Below are 23,092 nucleotides of genomic sequence, written 5' to 3'. Positions count from 1 at the left end.
ATGTATTAGAGCCATCATACAACAGTGGTTACAAGATAAAATAAAAAACCTTAAAATGACATGATGAAAAAAAATGAAAGGGAAGGGTTACTGCTCGCTATTTATTAGGATGACTCTCTCTCTCTCTCTCTCCCTCCCCAAATCTTTGCAATGGATCAGCAATCTCTTTAAACAACAGCTCAAATTTAAACCAACACATCAATGTAACATGCATGTATTGGACTAGATTTTTAAAGTTTATTGTGGTGATTTAAAACTGGTGTTCCTGCAGTCGTTTTTCAAATGAACATCTTGTTGAAGTATGAATGGAGATAATCCCACAACAATGAAATATAAAGTTTTGCTAGATACCAAATAATGAGACCAGCAATCTCTTTAAACAACAGCTCAAAATTAAACTGACACACCAATGTAACATGCATGTATTGGACCATATTTTTAAGGTTTATTGTGGTGATTGAAAACTGGTGTTCCTGCAGTTGTTTTTCAAATGAACATCTTTTGAATTTATTTTGAAATTATGAATGGAGATAATCCCACAACCTGTTAAATATCAAGGAAGGAGTGTAGAACATGTTTATCTTTTATGGAAGGTAAACAGGAGGAGATTTTGTTAGCAGGAAAGAGGGTGGAGACTAAACTACTTTTAAGGATCTTTAAGAAACTGCCTTCTTCAATTTGGCTCTTTTAATGTATCATAATACCATGTATCACTGATTTTTATGTTCATTTTTTGCACCAGTAACTCTGGTACAAAGATACCAGATACACTAAGGTATATTTGGTATCTAGCAAAACTTTATATTTCATTGTTTATCACAATAAAGTCAGCATTTGTAGAAAAGGGAAGCACAAAAGGTTTTACTTTATTTAAAGAGTAAAATGAAATAACAGAAAATATTTCACATTAGTTTCGTCATGCTTTTGAACTTATTGCAATATAATTTAGATAGAGCACTTATAATAAAAAAAGTTAGATATTAAAAAAAATGTTTTTTAAAGTGAAGAGTTGTAATTATCAATTGCTTTTAAACAACTAGTACACAAAACAAAAAAGGCAGCTATGTAGAAGCAAAATGTGAACCATCATTCTTCTGATGGCAAATCACAGAACTATGAAATTTGTAACTGAGTTATTGTGTGTGTGTGTGTATGTATATATATGACTTATTATCTGAAGTTTACATGTGTAAAAAAACAAAATCAAAAAGAGAAAATTATTAGGAATTTTTATGATTCCCAAGTATAGTAGAAAAGTGAAAACATCTGTGGCAAAGACAATGAAAACATGCTAAAACAGACCACTATTTAGAAGAGAATTCTATATAAAAATGTATATACAAAAACTACTTGATTAAATATTCTGAACACTAAGATACTGCAAAAATAATGGATTAAAACATCACATTTGGTATCTCTAAAAATAACAGAATATTGTAGTATAATGTATTTGAAACATACACTCTTAAGTATTACTCTAATCATTTATTTGAACTGAAGATTTCTAATTCAGATTAAGGAGAGGATGTTAACAGAAACAAATGAAAAATAACATAATGACTTTATATAATTAAACAACACTTCTTAAAAATCAAAAAATTGTCATGAAAAATACCAGAAACAAAAAACAAACTGATAATGCAATATACCTATTTATGTATTAAACCAGATTCAAATTTTTTGACTTTCAAAATGAGGCTTTTATTTCTTGTTAGTCTTGTCTTTTTTATAAATTTTTCAACCAGTTTATGTAATAACATTTAAGTATTAACAATTCTAAAAAAATAAATAAAAGAGAAATGTATTTACCATCAAAAGTAACATCTCGCCTCTCTTCCAAATCACATTTGTTACCAGCAATTGCGATTAAGATAGCAGGAGGTCCATGCATGTTTAATTCACGCACCCACTTCTTGACTGCACTAAATGTAATCTGAAGAACAAAAATATTAACGAAAGTATAGTCATATAGTTAGCCGTAATAAAATTCATAAATCTGCAAAGACTACTTCAAGGATTTATTCTATAGAGTGCAAATTGAATGTCAATGTAAGTAAAATCTGTTCAAAGTATTTCCACCATTGTGTAAAGCAGTACAATTTAGTTTTGTGAATCCAACTCCAGAGACCAAATGTGGAACTTTTTCAGGCCTCAAATAGCAGGTGGTAGTGGTTTTGCATGGGGGTGCTGAACTTCATCTCCCACCCAAAGACATCCACAAACATCTGTAGCCTACCCACAGAGGGATCTGAACCAACAGCCTGTTAGATGAAGAGTAGGTACACCATCCACTCAGTCAACCAGGCAGGCATCACTTTACAAGCAGCAACAGTCCTGTGAGCCTCATAGATTAAGTCCTAATTATTATGATAGAGTTTCATCCTCAAAACAGGAACAAGTTTAATCAACAAAGCAAAATTTCTCAAAGTATCACAGCAGGATGAATATAGTAGTTTTAAAAGAACAGCATATTTAACAAAAAAAAAAAAAAAATTCCATTTCCAAACATCAGTTTGCTGATGAAAGAGGCAAACATAATATTCATCACGTTCAGATGTTTTTAATTTACCGAGCAATCCACTTCCTTGGAAATAATATTGGTCATTTAGCTTTCTGACTCTTTAAACTGGAGACCAAAGAGGGTAGCCAATTTATATTCACTGTTAAAATGCAGTATAGAATACAGAAATATATTTCCTTCTCTGTTTTAACAGTTACCTAAAGCTTTTTTTTTCATAGAAACCTTATCAGAATATTCAGTTTCCAAAACAATTCTAATAATTCTGTACTTAATATGGTAGTCAGCAACTCAACCATGAAAGAAAACATTCAGGAGAAATGTAAGTATATTTCAGTACTGAAGGTAGAAAAAAAGTCAGAAATCTGAAATGTGGAAAAGCAGCTGGAGTACTTAATATATGACCTTGAATGCTTAAATGCAGAATTTTTTTTTTATTTTTTTCTCTTTTGAAGAGCAATTTGAAAAGCAAAAAGATGAGAATAGCATATTCATATAAGAACCATATAAAAATGCAGATATCAGACAAAAACAATGTTATTAAAGAATGTGTAACCAGCTATTCTAAGCTGGTATAATCCCTTAAACAGAATATGAGATGAAACATTAGCAAAACAGGTGTTTCAGACAAAAATGTCAAAAAAAGTATCAGTTAATATAGTCAGGAATGTTTCAGATCAATTTTTTTTTTTTTGAAGCCTCTGGCTCTTCATATAATTAGTTTTAGATCAAAATCTAAAACTAGACAAATAGCAGAACAATTTTTAAAAAAGCTGAAACTACTCATGAAATACTAATTGTGTCAGACTGTCATAATATTTTGCACTCCCCAGAATGTATGTCAGACACTAAATTATGCAGTGTAATTTAGTAAGCTTGTCAGAAGGTCAAATGCGAGATGATTAGAACAAAGTTCTCATTTTATAGAAAAAAAAAAAAAACAGAAAGAAAAATGGAAAGCAAAAATTATTAAAAATATGTCTCTACTGAGGCTCCAGAATGAAATTGTAAAGCAGTGCTTCCCAAACTGCTGGATGCCAGGGCCCCCTTTGGAAAAATTAAAATATTTCACCCCCCCCTCGAAAAAAAATCGTAATATAGACATATATTATAAGATTTATTGTATTTATATTCAATACAAAACATACATAGTGAATATTGCAAAAATCAAATACAAATAGTACATTTTTATCATCTTACATACATATTTGACATGGCACATTATCTCATATTTTTATATAGATAGATATATTGTTATTGTACATTTGCAGTACAAGCACATGAAACATAAAAATATGTTTCTTTTAAGATAAAAAATCTAGTTAGTCTTAAAACATTTTAAATTTGTTTTCATTATTTCACGGCCCCCTTCAACAAAACCTGGGGCCCCCTTGGGGACATGCAGACCACAGTTTGGGAAGCGTTGTTGTAAAACATTCTCTGTTCTATTACTGTTGAAGTTTTTCTTAAACACTAACAGAAGGAAAAACTCCATTGAAGTTTAGGCTAAACAGGAAGTTGTAAAGACCAGATATTTACTACACAACAAACAGAAGAAATCATGGGGATAAAATAAAGATCTCTATAATAAGAATATCTTATTATAGAGAGAAAGAAAAGATAGGGATTCAACTCTCATTAGGAAGCAAACTTGATTGGGAATTTTCAACTGAAGCCAAACTAGCCAATTCTATGTTGAGGTTGCAGGGTTTATCCTCCATTTGTTTTTTTTTTAATCATGCAAGATATTGCTAAGACTGCAAAGGTGTTCAACAAAAAAAATGAAAAACATGAAACCCTATTATGTAAGTTAGAACAAATGGAGGAAGAAACAAAGCTAATAATACGGATAAGAGTGGCTGATAGACATCAAAGAGAGCATATGGTATTGAATCAAAGAGAAGGCACATGACAAGTGGTGGACACCACCACATGACTTTATACCTGGAACACTAATTTTCAGTTTGTACATTAGTGATATTGGGAATAACTGAGGGGAAATATTCAGTTCATTGCTGATGGTATTAAGCTGGGAAGGGCTATTGTTAATAAACTGAAGAAGTCCTGCAGGATGATTTGGACAAACTCACAGAGTGGGTAGTATCCTTTTCCCAAAATGACAGTGTGACAAATGATAACAGTCGCAAGTTTAATGTGGCTAAGTGTAAGGTTATGTTATGGGCTGAAGAGATTGCAAGCTCTGTATTATACTGATTGAATTGCACTGCAGAAAACTGATAAGTCTAGGGATTTGGGGGTGATGGTGAAGAATCTGCTTGGATGTAAGAGATGCCAACAAGGAGGAAAGTTACTGTCCCTATTTATACGGCTTTGATATGAGAACATAATGACTGTTTTTCACAGATATGGTTGCATGGTTTCTTGAGGATGTAGAAGTAGTGGAAAGGATTCAGAGATAAATGCCTGATCTGTGAAGTGCTCCCTATCAGGACAGACGGAAGGCCAGTAGGTTTTAAGGATAGGCAGAAAAGGATGAAAAAGGTTTTATATATATATATATTAGATGCCAAAGAAATTTTTCAATACATGTGGACAGGAGAGAACAAAAATCATCTCTGGAGATCGTGTAAGGGGAACCTTTATGTGAGGTCTAGATTTTTGCTGGAGAGTAGTGAATGAATGAATGAAACAGGTTGCCAGAGGCAGTTACATACATGAAAGAATTTAATAAGTGTATGATAGGCAGTGGTTACCATAATCATGTCTCCCACAATGCCTTCGGACTATGTGATCATGCCTGCAATAACAAAAAAGATAAACTGCCCAGAGAATTAACAGACATAGTTGCCTATATATATATATATATAGAGAGAGAGAGAGAGAGAGAGAGAGAGAATAATCATCATATCATTAGGGTTCTATAACACAAATAACTTTGCTCTACAGAACCAAGACAGACTGTTAAACTGTTAAGTCTAATACATTAAAGGGAAGATGAAACGTTAAACAGAGTGAGCATAGCTAAGTGGCAAATTAACAAATACAATTAAAGGAATGTTAGATGCTAAGTAAGCAGACTCTGTACAATACTGTGCCCACTATTACAGTAAGTAATAGTGACATCTGACTATTTCCACATTAGAGCTAAGTTGTAAAATTCAGATACTAATAAAAAAAAGGGAAAACATCAAAGATGAAACTAGAGCCAGCACAGATCAAAGACTAATAACCTTAATTTAAAATAAACTTAATTACTCAACACTATGACCTTCACATAAAGATCACACCATAGTCCATCCACCACATATCCTTCACACTTGGATATGTGGTGGATGGATTCCTCTCTTCTTTCCTACCAATGCTCAAATATCCCAAGATGTCAGGACACCCTCCAGTTAGGTATCCTCTCTGATCATTCACAGCATGTCATGGCAAGTAGTTCCCCCCCACCTCTGGATTCTCTATCAATGTCAGAATACTCCAAAGCTTTCATTCATGCCCATCCTCATTTACATTAATGACCAACATTCACTAACTGCAAAACCTATTCGGTTTTAACAGCACACAGTTATTTTTCTTCATTCGACAAATTCTATAGTATCAAAATGATTCAAGATCTGTAAGAAATGTCTTAAACACTGATTTTCTTGCTATTTTCTAGTGAGATAAGTGAATTTTAATGCTACCAAAACACCGTCTTGTCTTATTTCTTGTAAAAAAGATCTAACTTCGCTTTCCCTTATCTTTGATAATACATTTCTGCTCAAGATCGAATTTCTCATCTCAGCCTTAAATGCACCCTGGCCTTTCTTGAAAACAAATCAAAGCTCCAGAGGAACCTATGAAATATTAGGTACCAAAGGAAATTCACTATAAAAACCATCCAGTATAACAAACTATTCCTGTGGTTTCTTTCTGCATGTTTGTTGTAGTAGAAATGCAGTAAGAACAATTAATCACCTTACTGGCCATTATTGATCAAATACGCATCCTCATATGGCAATTATTACAATAATTACCATGAGTATGAACCATATGATATTTACAATAATGAACCATATGAATAATTATTACAATAATTATTAAAAATGGTATTACAATTTTAATATGCACTTCGCATCCATGATAACCTTGACGTCTATAGACGTTTCAGCCGGTTGTGTGGTTAAAGTAAAAAGGTGGAGAGCAAGGTTAAATAGTCATGTACTTAATTATGTTAAAGCAGCTGTTTGTTACACCGGGATTACTATTAAGTTAATTGTTGGCTTATTAAATACAATTATTAAGTTCAATATTGATTAAGTTATTGATCAAGGATTAAAAGTTCCAAGTGCTTAAAGGTCCTAGCTGTATAACTGAGAGGAGACCTCCACATAGCCTTTAAAGGAAAGCGGAGAACTGACCAGGGCTTCTAAATTAAAATCCAATCTTCACCTTCTCGTAGTGCACCCTGTTAGGTATCTACCTGGATACTGAACGAATGAAGATGGGCGCAATTTGGGATTTAGCCGACCAAATTGTATTCTTATTGGTTGAAACCAAAATATAAAAATGATGGTACAACATGACAAAATTTCATACCAGCTGGGACGTCGCCCAGTTACACAAGGCCCCCATTGTTTTCACCAAGGAACCAGGGCGAACAGCAGAAAGTCAGTTACTGGAACAAATCTGAAAGCACACCCCAACTCAACATCACCAGAGTTAAAGATCGGTACTATCAACGTAAGAAGCCTGAATGGCAAAGAAATGGAGCTAATGAGGAATTAGATAAGTACCAGATCGACATAATAGGGATGACTGAAACAAAAAAGACAAAAACTGGTGAGATCTTTCTGAGCAATAAATACAAAATGTTATATTCAGCCAATGACAATCAAGGAAAAGAAGGAGTAGCCATAGTATTCAACACTAAATACGAGGTTAATCTTCTTGAATGGCAGGCAGTCTAAAAATGTGATGTGGGCAAATATCAGAATGGGAAACTGAACAATGAGACTTATTTGTGCCTATGGTCCCACAGAAGGTTCTACTAAGGTAGAAGTGGAAGAATTTTTTGAAGCTTTAGAGAAAGCAACTGACACAATGAAAAATTGGTCATTGTTGGGGATCTAAATAGCAGAGAAAGAAATGATTGTCAGACATACAAAAATATTCTGGGAAAATTTGAAGAAAACAGCAAAGCTAATAATAATGGCAAATGCTTGTTGGATTTCTGCTCAGGACATGGACTGGTTATTACTAACACAATCTTCCAAACATAAAAATGTGCACAAATTCACATGGAGAGAAGAAGCAAGGAATAAGAAAAGTCTCAATGACTATTTTAGTCAAGATAAAAAGCCAAATGGCTAGTTTTCTGGCACCTTAATATAGAAAATAAGGGGATAAACATCCTTTGTTGTTTTATAGCCAGTAAGCGAAACTAAAGATCGATAACTACGATCTATAAGTTTCATGCCGAAAAAAGGTTCTTCCAGGTCTACCTACTCACTGATGAGACCTCAAAAAAGGTTGAAACCGGTCTGGGTAGTGACCTCTCCTCATAATGTAATGGCAATATTACATCTCCTAGGAGCTGTGTTTTACATTATGAGAAAATATCAAGAATAGTGTCAAGAGTCAATTTGAAGTAAAGGTGGAGCTTGCTCCACCTTTACTTCAAATTGACTTCGTCGATGGTTTTTTAGCATGAAACTTATAGATCGTAGTTATCGATCTTTAGTTTCGCTTACTGGCTATAAAACAACAAAGGATGTTTATCCCCTTATTTTCTCAATGACTATGTTATTGTTGATAGCGATGTTTTCTCTGGTGCAGGACACTAGAGTGTACAGAGGATTTAAAATTGGAAGTGATTACCATCTAGTCTTGAGAAGGATAAAATTGAATTTCATACTGAAAAGAAGAACATGTAAGAAAGTTTTAAAGTGAATAAAAGTTGAGCAGTTCTCAGATGTGAACTGTAGACTAAATTACACAAACATTATTGAAGAAAAAATGAAGGAGTCTGAGAACAGGAACTAAACCTTGGAGATTCAGTGGTAACCGTTAAGAAATTACTGATTGGTTCAGCCAGAGGCATGTGGTGAGGTTGTCTGCAAGGATAGAAAAATCAGAACTCCATGGTGGACACAGGAAGTTAAAGAGATAGTGAAGGAAAAGAGCAATTGGAGTAGAGCAATCAAAGAAAGCATATCAAAAGTTCCTAGCAATTAAGTCAGATTGTGCTCTTAGAGAATACAGAGACAAATGTAAGAAAGTTACACTGTGTAAAACTAGCTAAACAAAAGTCATGAGAAGACTTTGGTAAGAACATAGAAAATAAATATCAAGAAGGTGGCAAGATATTCTGGAGGTTGATGAAGAAGCTCAGAAATGGAGGAAAGACTGCTGTGAAAGGAATTAAAGATGATAAAGGTGACATGAAAACTCGAGAAAAAGATATCCTTGAAGTATGAAGTAATTATTCGAAAAATTGCTAAACGAAACAAGCAGTGATAGCAGAGTGTTAAAAAAACACTCAACAGGCAACAGTCAGGAATACATATCCATATTTGAAGTAGAAAAAGCCATCAAAGGCCTGAAATGTGGAAAGGCATCAGGAGTAGATGACATTCGACCAGAAATGCTCAATGATGGAGGTATAAAATTCTTAGAGTGGCTGCACCGCATAATTCAGAAGGCCTGGACAGAGGGACGAATTCAAATTATAAAAAGGAAAATAAAACTGAATGTGAGAATTACAGAGGTATTTCTCTATTGAGTGTTCCTGGTAAGATTTACACAAGTATACTTGAGAAATGGTCAAGAAGGATTGTTGAAGAAAAGCTTGGTGAAGGACAAGCTGGATTCAAACCAAATAGAAGCTGTCAGGATCAGATCTTCACTTTACGACAAATAGTTGAGAAATCACTGGAAATCAAAGATCTGTATTTAAATTTTGTCAATCTAGAAAAGGCATATGACAAGGTGCCAAGAGATGCTATTCAAAATGCTACAATTATATGGTGTCAATGGGGCATTATATCAAGCAATACTTAGTCTTTATTTAAGTTGTAAGTCAGCAGTTAGAATTGAAGGAAGTACAGGAAGATGGTTTAATATTAAATCTGGTGTGAGACAAGGATGTACATTATCCCCTCTGTTATTCATTATCTATATGGATCACATTAGGAAGGAAAGTGGTATTAAACCTGATATCAAAATTGAAGATGTTAATGTCAGCTCTTTGCTTTATGCGGACGATGTTAACCTTCTAAATAAATCTGCTATAAGTCTGCAAGGTTCCCTGACTAAATGAATAACAATTGATATGTTATGAAGGTCAGAAATAACAAGACAAAGAGAGGCAGAAGCATTGAAAATATCAATTGCATGATGAATGGAGAACCTACAGAGCAAGTAAAACATTTCATCTACTTAGGCACGATTTTTAGTGAAGACGGTAAATTAAATATGGAAATAAACAACAGAATTGACAAAGCTAGTATGGTAGAAAGTCAATTGAATAAATTTATATGGAATAAGAGAGAAATTAGTCAAAAGACTAAATTAACTGTATACAAGATAGTGTTCAAAACAATTTTAACTTATGGATTTGAGAGCTTGGTCATGATTAGAGACCACAGATATGAGAGTCCTGAGAAAGATTCAGGACATGAACAGATGGCATCAATATCATATTAAAAACGAGGATATATTAGGAAGGAACTTGACATTGTCATCATCCAGGAATGTGTTAGCAGAGTTAATCTCAGGTGGTATAGTCACTTAACAGAATGGGAGAGGAAAGATTAGCAAAACAACTGTTCTCTGCCAAGTTGGTAGGAGAAAGATCCACAGGAAGACCAAGATATTAGGTGGATTCATATGGTTAAAGGTGCCTTAGAAAATAGAAATATAGGATTTGATATGTTGGAGTCTTGACAGGTAACAGATTGATTGGAGGAAAATTGTAGATAGGAAGTTAGTAGTGATGTAAATTTTTCATGTAGTACTATCATATCATGTACACCTCTTGAGGGTACATGGCAGGAATTTGATGGTGATGATGATAAAAATTTACAGACAACATTAAGCGAAAAACAGTGCTGAAATTTGTTTCTGTAGATTTTATCAGTATGTTGGTGACTCAACATTTGCTTTTCTATAGAAAGTGCTCGCTCAGATATTCTCAGTCATGTGTCCTTTGCCACTATAATTGCACCAAATTAGATTACCCCCATGTGACTTCTATTTCCATTCTCTTGAATCCAAACCCCTGCTCCAAATCAACAGATGATATAATCCTTGCTGGAATAATGGCCTTCATCTGCCACTCTATTCAAAACCCATGAACACTCTTCAGTTCTCCAACAAGTATTCCACATTAGTCCAAAACAAAAATTCAGCATATATCAAGTGTCTAAAGTTAAAATCATCCGTTCTGCATTCAGCCAAAACTGCCTCCAGCGGCAGCAGCAGCAGCTGTTAAAAACAAACATCGATTCATATCAGACTTGGAAAGAGTGAAATACAGGAAATTTTCACTTTCTCAAACAGCATGCAAGACTTCTGGTCCTTGCCAAAGCTACTGTTTGCAATTTCTGTCCTTCCAGAATCCCCCCTTCTCATCGAAATGGTATCATAACTTCTGAAAATAATGGTGACCTCCTGGTATCAGTGTACAGCTGGCCAAGAAATCATCTCCAACTATATCAAGAATAACTCACTCATATTTCCTCTGAATGAATGTTGACAGCTTATGCAGATGATATCTATAAAACTCCTGGTTAATTTGGTATTCATTCCAAAATGAGCTTAAAGTTTGCACTCCAGAATTAATATCATTCCATATCTGCATAAGCTGTAAATATATATATATTGGTATCTACCAATATCATGGAAGTGAGCCTACATCCAATCTATCCCTAAAATAGAAGTCAACCATGAAACTATCATTCCATTGCCTTCACCTCAATAATAAACTATGGAGAAGGTTATCAATAGCTAATTTCACTACCCGGAGGTAGTGAAATGTAAATAAATAAATATATTAATGGAGTTTTTCTCCATTTTTATATTTATTTTGATTAAAAATCCAACGAGACTATCCAGGACAACATAAAATCCAACAAGGAGTCCTTGCAAATCAAATTTAAGGAATATTCTTTTAACAAAAGTGGTAGTTAACAGAATAAATTCCAGGAATTTATTGTAGTCACACATACAAATGTGAATAGAGTAGAAGAAGCATTTGAGAACAACAGTTATAAGAAGGATATATCAGGAAATTACCATAGAATCGCTTTAAAAACTAGAGACTGCAGCAACAGTCTGGTTTATGTGGTGAAGAATCATTCTTCACTAATTACTTAAACTTGGTATATAATGTCTAAATTGCTCTGCGTATTGATAACACCGTATTGAGGGCAAAAACAGGTGTGCTGCAAGGTTCAGCCGTGGAACCATTGCTGTTTAATTTGTACATAAATGATATAGGAAATAACTTGAAAGGAAATATTCAGTTGTTTGCTGATGATGCAAAATTAGTACAGTAATAGTTAATCAAAGCAATGTTGAGAGCATGGGTTTAAATAGGCTGTTAGCATGGGCAAAAGTTAATTGGTGTCAGTTTAATGTTGAGAAATGTAAAGTTATGCATTTTGGGATAAATAGATTACAAGCCATGCATCACATTGATGGCACTGTGCTCCAGGAAATAGATGAAGCTAGAGATTTAGGGGGTGGTGGTGGTGGTAGAGAGAGAGAGTTAAATTTCAGAGGACATATTGCTAAGGTTGCTAAGGTAGCCCATAAGATTACCTGGCTATTGAAGAACATTCCACAGGCCACATTAACACATTCGCTGCCAACTACAAGTATACTCGTAGTTCGTATATGAGCTTCACAAGCCAACTACAAGTATACTCGTATGTCGATTTACCGACCTCCTATGCCAAACATGAGTTAACCCTTAGTATAATTACCTTAATTTGAACCCTTGGATTCTGAATAAAGCGGAGAGCATGTCTGGGGGCTTGATAGAAGGGAAATAATTTCAACTAGAATATAGTATATTATGTATGTGCCTCAGAAGCCAACTATGAATATACTAGTATGTCGATTACCAACCTCCTATGCAAAGCGCAAGCTAATCCGTAGTATAACACGTAATTTGTAAATCAATGTAAAACTGATTAAAATCAATAAAAATAATAAAATGAAATCAATAAAATAAAAATCAATTTATTCAAATTACAAATGATACACTTTAAAACAATTTTCCATGCACTATGGTGGTTTTTCCTGGCAAACAGGATAATAATAACGTGTTTCACATCGTTGTCTGTTTCGTGTACATGCTCGGCACGGCTTTGTCAGCGAATATTTTTTTCTGTAGTTGGTAAAATTTCCAAATAATGAAGATTCCGAATCCTGCTGATAATCTGCAATGCTGTAAGCTTATCCATTCCAACAAAAACTGAGATAAATTGATCTCTAAATTTTAATGCAGGTCATTGCATTTCCAGTAATTATATTATAAAATTTATGCACATTTTGAATGTATATATCAAGAATGCGTATTGCCAATTTCTTTGGCCATCTAATTGTCTTTCTTAAGGGGGAATAGTAAGAAAACATTTGATCAGAAAGATCGATGCCTGACATACCCAAATTATAGTCCCTAACGATATTTGGTTTTAATTGAATTTTACCATTCCGATTTTTTGCTTCAAACATTTAAAATTTGTGCATATTGGAAATGGAAAGAACTTCCCTCTTATCCTTCCATTTGCGATGATGAATTCATTAAATTCATTATTGCTCATATTAATGTAAACTTCTAATTCTTTATCAGTAAGTTTTCTTTTACTGATCATGGCGAAACTGAAGGTTTTTAGAGACTAGACTCAATAAACACATTCATCAACGCATGTAATATATGGGTGGTGGGGGGGGGGTGATACAAGATTACTCGTAGTTGGCGTATGAAACAAAATTCTGCCTGATAAGTCAGCTACGAAATTACTCGTAGTGACCTTGAAGACGCGAAAGCACTTGGCGTGCAGGAACAAACTATGCCCGAGGAGCGTGGCAGCGAACGTGTTAACAAGTAGAGACAAGGAAGTTGTCATTCCTCTTTATAAGGCCATGATAATACACCCACATCTGGATTACTGTGCTCATAGTCTGGTTCCCTGGGTTTATTTGGGATGAGGAAGCAGTGGAGAGGATTCAGAGGCAAGTGACAACACGGGGTCTTCCCTGGAAGTTGAATAAAGGTGTGGTTAGCAGAGGTGTGAGGACTAGATTTTTTGCTCGGAGAGCTGTGAATGAGTGGAATCGATTGCCAGAGTCAGTTGTGAGTGCCTTATCTGTTAATGGGTTTAAGGAGAGGTATTGGGTCTCCTGCGATGAGTCTTCGGACTCTATGGAGGTGCCTGTATAATAATAATAACAACAACATTAGTCATCTCTTGCTGATTATGATAATTAATTACCATAACAAGCAAGAGATGATTATGAAATAATTATTGTAAATAACTGTCAATGATTAAATTTATATATTATTCTTGAAGAATAAATTTTTAATATTAGCACTTCAAAAAGGATTTATGAAGTTACATTAGTTACACCAATGCTATATAAGTTACACCATATATAGCAGTGGCGTTCAACCTTTTTTACTATGTGAGCTACTTTTCCATAAAAAGTTATTCGGCGATCTATTCTCTTATATAGATCATGTTTCCCCAACCTGATATCTGATTACACACAAATAAACAACTAAAAACTTTATATTTGTGTATTTAAAAATTTATTTATCACTTTTAATTGTTTTAATACAACAAAAAAAAAAATATATATATATATATTGGAATAAAATATTTATTTCTCTATTTTGGAAAACCAAAGTTTGAAAAAACAACAGATTGATTACAAACTCACAAGTGACAGGAAATGTTGGTTAATTAAAAAAAAAAGTTAATGTGAAATTTGGCATTGTTTGGACCTCGCAATATTTTCATAGTCAAGTTGATATGAAGAAGTGCCCAATCGCAGACAATCATCCAAATGATCATTTGCAATTTGGTTTCTTAACTGCTTTTTTATGACGGTCATATTTTAAAAAGCGGATTCTGACAAGTATATCGATCTGAAACACGACAGAATTTTTTGCGCAATATCAGTTTAATATTGGGAATTTTTCATGTGCATACTTCCAAATGACTTCACTGTTCATGATTTTAAATGCAAACTATTCTGAATGTTTATTATCTCAAGTTCTACTTCAGCTTGGTTTATATCAAACAGCCCACTAATTTTATTTGAAATTTCTGTGATGTTCAAGTTTTCTTGAAATGGATTATTGATAAAAGATACAATCATTTCAGTTTTATTAAAATCTTTAAATCTTGAATTTATTTCTTCCTCAACTAATTCTATTTCAAGAATAAATTCTTTTAAATCATAGTGAAGCATTTCTTGATTTTGTTCAAAAAAGTTTAAACAAATAAATATGGGAGATGTCTAAATTCACGGTCATTTATATTTTTCTTTAATAAAAGTAAGTATTGTTGGAAAGTTTTTATTGATCTTAACATGTCAATTAAATTTCTATCTCTACCTTGTAACTCTAAATTTAAATTGCTTAATTTCGTACAGAAATCTAGTAAAAATGATAAAGTAACAACCATCTTTTATCACTCAATTGTAGATAAATATCTCCTTTTTCATAAAGAAAAATTTTTATATTGTTAATTAATACAAGAAATCTTTCTAAAAATTGACTTCTGTTAAGCCAGCGAACATTATAGTACAACAGAAGTTTCCTATCATCATCTGCCTGTAATTTAAATAACTGCCATTGCAGGGCTTTTCCTCGAACAGAATTTTACAATTTTAAATGTAACATCCAAAACATCTTTCGTGTTTAATCTTTTACTACACAAGTAGTTGTTGGTGAATAATACAGTGATATGTTAAAAAATCTGAATTTGTCATCGTTTTTACATAATGAAATGAAGCCTGATTTATTACCTATCATTGTAGGAGCACCATCAGTAGTAATAGACACAAGTTTAAAAAAGCAGAAGTTTGTGTTGTTTCACAAATTCATCAAATGCTGAAAAAATGTCTTCTCCTCTAGTCCTTCCCAATAATGGTATAATTTTCAAAAGTTCTTCTTTACTTGAATAATCTTGAAATACCATTAACTGAGCAATATCAGTGAAGTTGTTTGATTCATCAAATTGTAATGAAAATGCAACACACTGGTGAATGTCTGACATTAACCTGGCCTGGAAACTTTTCTCTGGCAATTGGAACTCTTCCTTTCGGCAATTTGAAACCTTGTCTGTGGCCTAGAAATAGTCTCTCTCTAGTGACGTCTCGAACCAAGAAGCTCCTTTCTGGAAGCGAGAAACTCCTCTCTCAAGTAACATGGATCCAGGCAGTCTCTCTGACTGTGACTCTGGACCTGGTGGCCTCCTCTCTGACAGCAATTCTAGAATGGGGACCCCCTTCTGCTTGCTTCAGTCACTTTTTATTAGGCCACCTCTGAGACCTCGCATGAAGTTTGGTAACCCCAAAGAATTGGTATGAGTCTTTCATCTTAAGTTTAAAGTTCGGCACGCCTTTTGTTCTCCTCTGCTTTCTTTTGATTGTAAGTTGCCCGCCATCAGAAAGTTGTTTGAACTCTTTCTGACTGACTTAAGAGATGCTTACACTTAGAGACTGCAAGCCTTTCTCATACATACAAGTTTCAATAACAGTCTTTCTAATGCTGCCACGTACAGCTTCAGCGACAAAAAACATTGCCTTTGCTTTTAACACTAACATATTCTTATTAAAGCAGTATATACAGTTAGCTTCAAAAGAGTTATTTACAAAAACATCTAATACAAATTATACCGAGACAAACAACATTTATTTTTTTACAATATTCACATGGGACTTAACCTAAGTAAAAAATCGATGTAATGTGCTTTGGAATATTTAATATTTAAGCTACAATCGAGTTTCTACACTTTGCTTATAATCATATTCACTCGGCTCGCTGTTTGACTTCAAGTGATCCAAATTAATTCATTTACTCGAACTTATAAGAAAATTACTGAATTACCAATTTTAATGAAAAATAAATAAACAATAGCAATACACTTAAAGCGATTTAAAAATAATACAAAATAATGATAAATAAAATATTATGTTTTCAGTTTTAATCAAATTTATAAGTAAGGAGGAATACACAAGAGATCGACCAAAAATCTTCTCTGCGATCAACGGGTTGAACACCCCTGATATATAGTGTGTGAGATATGATATAAATGCTGTCAAGGTATGAATCTAGGGGGTGCTTAAGGGTCAAAGCTGTATAACTGAGAGGAGACCACCACATAGCCTTTAATGGAATGCAGAGAACCGACCAGGGCTTCTGACCTAATGTCCAATCCTCACCTTCTCGTGGTGCACCCTGTTGGGTATCTACTTAAATACTGAACGAACGAGGATGGGCTGGCAATTTGGGATTTAGCCGACCAAATTGTATTCTTATTGGTTAAACCAAAATAAAAAATAATGGTACAACATGACAGAATTTCATGCCAGCTGGGGCGTCGCCTGGTTAAACAAAGCCCCCGTTGTTTTCGCCAGGGAACCAGGGCGAACAGCGAAAAGTCAGCTACTGGAACAAATCTGAAAACAAACCCCAACTCAACATCACCAGAGTTAAAGATCGATACTATCAACGTAAGAAGCCTGAATGGCAAAGAAATGGAGCTAGCTGAGGAATTAGATAAGTACCAGATCGACATAATAGGGGTGACTGAAACAAAAAAGACCAAAACTGGTGAGATCTTTCTGAGCAATAAATACAAAATGTTATATTCAGGCAATGACAATCAAGGAAAAGAAGGAGTAGCCATAGTATTCAACACAAAATACGAGGCTAATCTTCTTGAATGGCAGGCAGTCTAAAAATGTGATGTGGGCAAATATCAGAATGGGAAACTGAACAATGAGACTTATTTGTGCCTATGGTCCCACAGAAGGTTCTACTAAGGTAGAAGTTTAGGAGTTTTTTGAGGCTTTAGAAAAAGCAACAGACACAATGAAAAACGAAAAGTTGGTCCTTGTTGGGTATCTAAATAGCAGAGTAGGAAATGATTGTGAGACATACAAAAACATTTTGGGAAAATTTGGAGAAAACAGCAAAGCTAATAATAATGGCATATATCTGTTGGATTTCTGCTCAGGACACGGACTGGTTATTACTAACACCATGTTCCAACATAAAAATGTGCACCAATTCACATGGAGAGAAGAGGCTAGGAATAAGAAAAGTCACATTGACTATGTTATTGTTGATAGTGATGTTTTCTCCCTAGTGCAGGACACCAGAGTGTACAGAGGATTTGAAATTGGAAGTGATCCCTAGTTAGTCTTGAGCAGGATAAAATTGAATTTAATATTCAAAAGAATAACATGTAAGAAAGTTTTAAAGAGAATAAAAGTTGAGCATCTCTCAGATGTGAACTGTAGACTAAAATACACAAAGATTATTGAAGAAAAAATGAAAGAGTTTGAGAACAGGAATCAAACCTTGGAGATTCAGTGGCAAACTCTGAAGAAAACATTGACTGATTCTGCCAGAGAGGCATGTGGTGAGGTTGTCTGTAAGGATAAAAAAATCAGAACTCCCTGGTGGACACAGGAAGTTAAAGAGGCAGTGAAGGAAAAGAAGAAAGCATATCAAAAGTTCCTGTCAAATAAGTCAGCTTGTGCTCTTAGAGAATATAGAGACAAATGCAAGAATGCTAAACACTGTGTAAAACTAGCTAAACAAAAGTCATGGGAGAACTTTGGCAAGAATATAGAAAATAAATATCAAGAAGGTGGCAAAATATTCTGGAGGTTGTTGAAGAAGCTTAAGAATGGAGGAAAGAGTGCTGTAGAAGGAATTAGAGATGATAAAGGTGACATGAAAATGGGAGAAAAAGATATCCTTGAAGTATGGAGTAATTACTTTGAAAAACTGCTAAATGAAACAAGCAGTGATGACAGCACAGTGGTAAAAAACACTGACCAGGCATGCAGTCAGGAATACATATCCATACTTGAAGTAGAAAAAGCCATCAAAGGCTTGAAATGTGGAAAGGCAGCAGGAGTAGATGATATTCGACCAGAAATGCTGAAGTATGGCGGTATAAGAGTCTCACAGTGGCTGCACTGCATAGTTCAGAAAACCTGGACAGAGGGACGAATTCCCGATGATTGGAGTACAGCTCTCGTAGTACCCATATATAAAAAGGAAAATAAAACTGCATGTGAGAATTACAGAGGTATTTCCCTACTGAGTGTTCCCGGCAAGATCTATGCAAGTATACTTGAGAAACGGTTGAGAAGAATTGTGGAAGAAAAGCTTGGTGAAGAACAAGCTGGATTCAGGCCAAATAGAGGCTGTCAGGATCAGATCCTCTTTACGACAAATAGTCGAGAAAGCATGGGAATATAACAAAGATCTGTATTTAAGTTTTGTCGATTTGGAAAAGGCATATGACAAGGTGCCAAGAGAGAAGCTATTCAATACGCTGCAGTTATATGGTGTCAATGGTGCATTATATCAAACAATACTTAGTCTTTATTTGAGTTGTAAGTCAGCAGTTAGAATTGAAGGAAGTACAGGAAGATGGTTTAATGTTAAATCTGGTGTGAGACAAGGATGTACATTATCCCCTCTGTTATTCATTATCTATATGGATCACATTATGAAGGAAAGTGGTATTAAACATGATATCAAAATTGGAGATGTTAATGTCAGCTCTTTGCTTTATGCGGATGATGTTATATTTCTAAATAAATCTGCTACAAGTCTGCAAGATTCTCTGACTAAATTGAATAGCTGTTGTAATAGATATGGTATGAAGGTCAGCAATAAAAAGACAAAGACAATGAAAATAGGCAGAATCACTGAAAATGTCAACTGTGTTGTGAATGGAGAACCTGTGGAACAAGTAAAGCATTTCAGCTATTTAGGCACGATTTTTACTGAAGATGGTAAATTAAATATAGAAATAGACATGATTGGAAGTCAATTGAATAAATTCATATGGAATAAGAGAGAAATTAGTCGGAACACTAAATTAGCTGTATACAGGACAGTGTTCGAACCAGTTTTAACTTATGGATCTGAGAGCTGGGTCAGAAGTAAAACACTTGACCAAAGACTAGAGACCACAGATATGAGAGTCCTGAGAAAGATTATATGCGTGAACAGATGGCCTCAATGGCAATATCATATTAAAAACGAGGATATTAGGAAAGAACTTGACATTGTCAGCATCCAGGAATGTGTTAGCAGAGCTAATCTCAGGTGGTATGGTCACTTAAACAGAATGGGCGAGGAAAGATTAGCAAAACAAGTGTTTTCTGCCAGGTTGGCCACAAAACGACCCAGAGGAAGACCAAGATATAGGTGGATTGATACGGTACAAAGTGCTTTAGACGATAGAAATATAAGATCTGATAATGTTGGAGTCTTGACAAGTAACAGACTGATTTGGAGGAAAATTATAGATAGGAAATTAATAATGATGTAATTTTTTTCATGTAGTACTATCATATCCTGTACACCCCCTTGAGGGTACATGGCAGGAATTTGATGACGATGAGGTATAAATATAAAGTAACTACAGAATTCTAAATATAATTATCCTTAACAAAGCTCATTTCTAGTATAATATGAATGACTTACTATAAAACAACTGAACCTGCTATTGTAAAACTTTTTTTGTATGATTTTACACATGAATGCAAACTTTTCAATAAAGTAGCATTTCTAAAGAATGTGTAAGCTCTGCAAATGAATACAGCTGCTAATGTAATCAATGTAGCAGAAAGCTTATAAAAAAAGTAATTAAACATAATATGATGAAACAGTAAAAGCACACAACTTACTTACATGAGAAGTAATATCATAAACAATGATAGCTGCTCCTGCTCCACGATAATACATCGGAGCTAATGAACGATACTAATGAAGACAAATATATATATACATATATTAAATAAAGATAACATGCTCTCAATAAATACAAAATATTACATATCAAATAAACTTTCAAACACAGTCAGTCCCTCAATAAAATATTACAAATGTTATAATTTCACAAATTATAACATGGGAAGAGATTATTTTTTTATGCAGAATTTTTTTTTAAAAGTTCTTAACTTTTTTTTTCACTATTAACTACCAATATGGGAAAAAGAGAAAAGCTACTAAAAATGGTAAGTACCTGCTGGAATTATATTCAGGAAATGGACTAGTCATTACTAACACCGTGTTCTGACAATAAAGATGGGCATCAATTTACATAGAGAGAAGACAAAGAAATAAGTCTTATTGATTATATTATTGAAATACTGTTGATGGTGTTATGTTCATGACTCAAGACACAAGAACATACCGAACATGCAGGGAATCTGAAGAAGGAGGTAATCGCCATTCAGGTTTAAGCAAGATAACACTGAATATTATACTAAAAAGAAAAGTGTGTGGAAGAAAGCTTTAAAAAGAATCAGAGTTCAGATAATTTCAGAGCAGAATGGTCAACTCAAATACAGCAAGTCCCTGAACTTATGATGGGGTTCCATTCAGATGATCCTGTCATAAGCCGAGAAGGCTAAATGAGAAATCACTATATGAGCCATAAGAATATGTTGATAATTAACATGCCTTAGTGTTTATATTTGTTATATTTTAACTAATTTTAATCTTTGTTTATAGTGAAATAATACAATGTACAAATTAGAACATAAAATTACTGAATACAAAACTATATCTCATCTCATCTTCCTTATACCCTCTTTTACCTTGCGGTGTCGAGGGTCCACTGATCATCGGACCTCACTCCGTTTACAGGATAAGGTGGTCAGCCTTATGCCCCGGTGTATCCTATGGCCCGTAGTGTTGAGTTCTCAAGGCCAGTTTGCCTGCTTTGCGGGTTGAAAAACCCCAGAATAAACTGGGGAAAAAACCCTGCTGTCCACGCCCAAGACTGGCTAACTTGGTTATGGCTGAGGAAGATCCTTCAGCTCCTCACGTCACCGACGGGAATCGAACCTAGGACACTCCTTCCCCAGGCATATGGTTGTGACGCGCATAGCCACTAGGCTAACCGCGCGGACCTATATATTATATACAAAACTATATATTGTAATAAATAATGAATATATGAATGTGTACAATGCTTCTGTTCACTTACAGTTGGCTGGAAACACATGAGGAAGAGTAATTCTTCAAAGCTGCCAATTTATTAACTGCGCCATTCAATAGGAATGAAAAGCCAGGTCATCAACGCCAAATTCTTAACATTTAGGAGCTGCAATAAAGTATTCTGAGGATAGTTCATGAGATGCATAAATTGTTGAAAGTCTAGGCTCATCTTCAAAGGATGATGTGACAACAGGAGTGGACATCTTAAAAATATGTACATTACATCTTCTTCTGGGTTGCTTAAAGGTCAAAGCTGTATAACTGACAGGAGACCACCACATAGCCTTTAAAGAAATGCAGAGAACTGACCAGGGCTTCTGACCTAATGTCCAATCCTCACCTTCTCGTGGTGCACCCTGTTGGGTATCTACCTGCATACTGAACGAACGAGGATGGGCTGGCAATTTTGGATTTAGCCGACCAAACTGTATTCCTATTGGCTTAAACCAATATACAAAATGATGGTACAACATGACAAAATTTCATGTTGTACCATCGCCTAGTCAAACAAGGCCCCTGTTGTTTTCGCCAGGGAACCAGGGTGAACAGCAAAAAGTCAGCTACTGGAACAAATCTGAAAACAAACCCTAACTCAACATCACCAGAGTTAAAGATCGGTACTATCAACGTAAGAAGCCTGAATGGCAAAGAAATGGAGCTAGCTGAGGAATTAGATAATTACCAGATCGACATAATAGGGGTGACTGAAACAAAAAAGACAAAAACAGGCGAGATCTTTCTGAGCAATAAATACAAAATGTTATATTCGGGCAATGACAATCAAGGAAAAGAAGGAGTAGCCATAGTATTCAAATTTAATACGAGGCTAATCTTCTTGAATGGCAGGCAGTCTCAAGTAGAGTGATGTGGGCAAATATGAGAATGGGGAACTGGACAATTGATCCCACAGAAGGCTCTACTAAGGTAGAAGTGGAGGAATTTTTTGAGGCTCTAGATAATAATAATAATCGTATGATGATACATGGCCGTGAGTCCCCTTTTACGGGGAGGTATGGTACCATCTCAGTCTCCCCAAATTTTATCCGGGCTGCAGAACCAGCATAGCTGACGAATCAGACCTCTGGCTGGATCAGTATTCCTGACTGTAATCCGTGTGTTTTTGCTGGACCGGTTTGCCTGCTTGCGGGATGAAAAACCCGAGATAAACTGGTGGAAAAAAACCCTGCTGTCCATGCCCAAGATCGGCTAACTTGGCTATGGCTGAGGAAGATTCTTAAGCTCTTCGCGTCATCGACGGGAATCGAACCTAGGACACTCCTTCCCCAAGCATATGGTTTGCGCATAGCCACTAGGCTAACTTCGCAGATTGAGGGTCTAGAGAAAGCTACTGA

General features: G+C 34.8%; 1 protein-coding gene across 3 annotated transcripts in view; it reads right to left on the bottom strand.

Annotated features, from left to right (window-relative positions):
* The window catches only part of LOC150103488 (ras-related protein Rab-22A-like), an 87,754-nt gene that overhangs the window by 19,344 nt on the left and 45,318 nt on the right, over positions 1-23,092 (bottom strand). For all 3 annotated transcript variants that reach the window (XM_090397748.1, XM_090397747.1, XM_090397749.1), the window contains 2 exons: positions 20,427-20,498; positions 1,810-1,933 (listed from right to left, as the gene is read on the bottom strand). In XM_090397748.1, coding sequence (XP_090253874.1) covers positions 1,810-1,933; positions 20,427-20,498 — 196 coding nt within the window. The remainder of the gene's footprint in view (positions 1-1,809; positions 1,934-20,426; positions 20,499-23,092) is intronic.

The sequence above is a fragment of the Typopeltis vanoorti genome, chromosome 9 (genome assembly GCF_054136105.1).
Source record: "Typopeltis vanoorti isolate ZY-2024b chromosome 9, IOZ_Tvanoo_1.0, whole genome shotgun sequence".
Lineage (NCBI taxonomy): Eukaryota > Metazoa > Arthropoda > Arachnida > Uropygi > Thelyphonidae > Typopeltis > Typopeltis vanoorti.
This window is presented reverse-complemented; position numbering and strand designations above follow the sequence as displayed.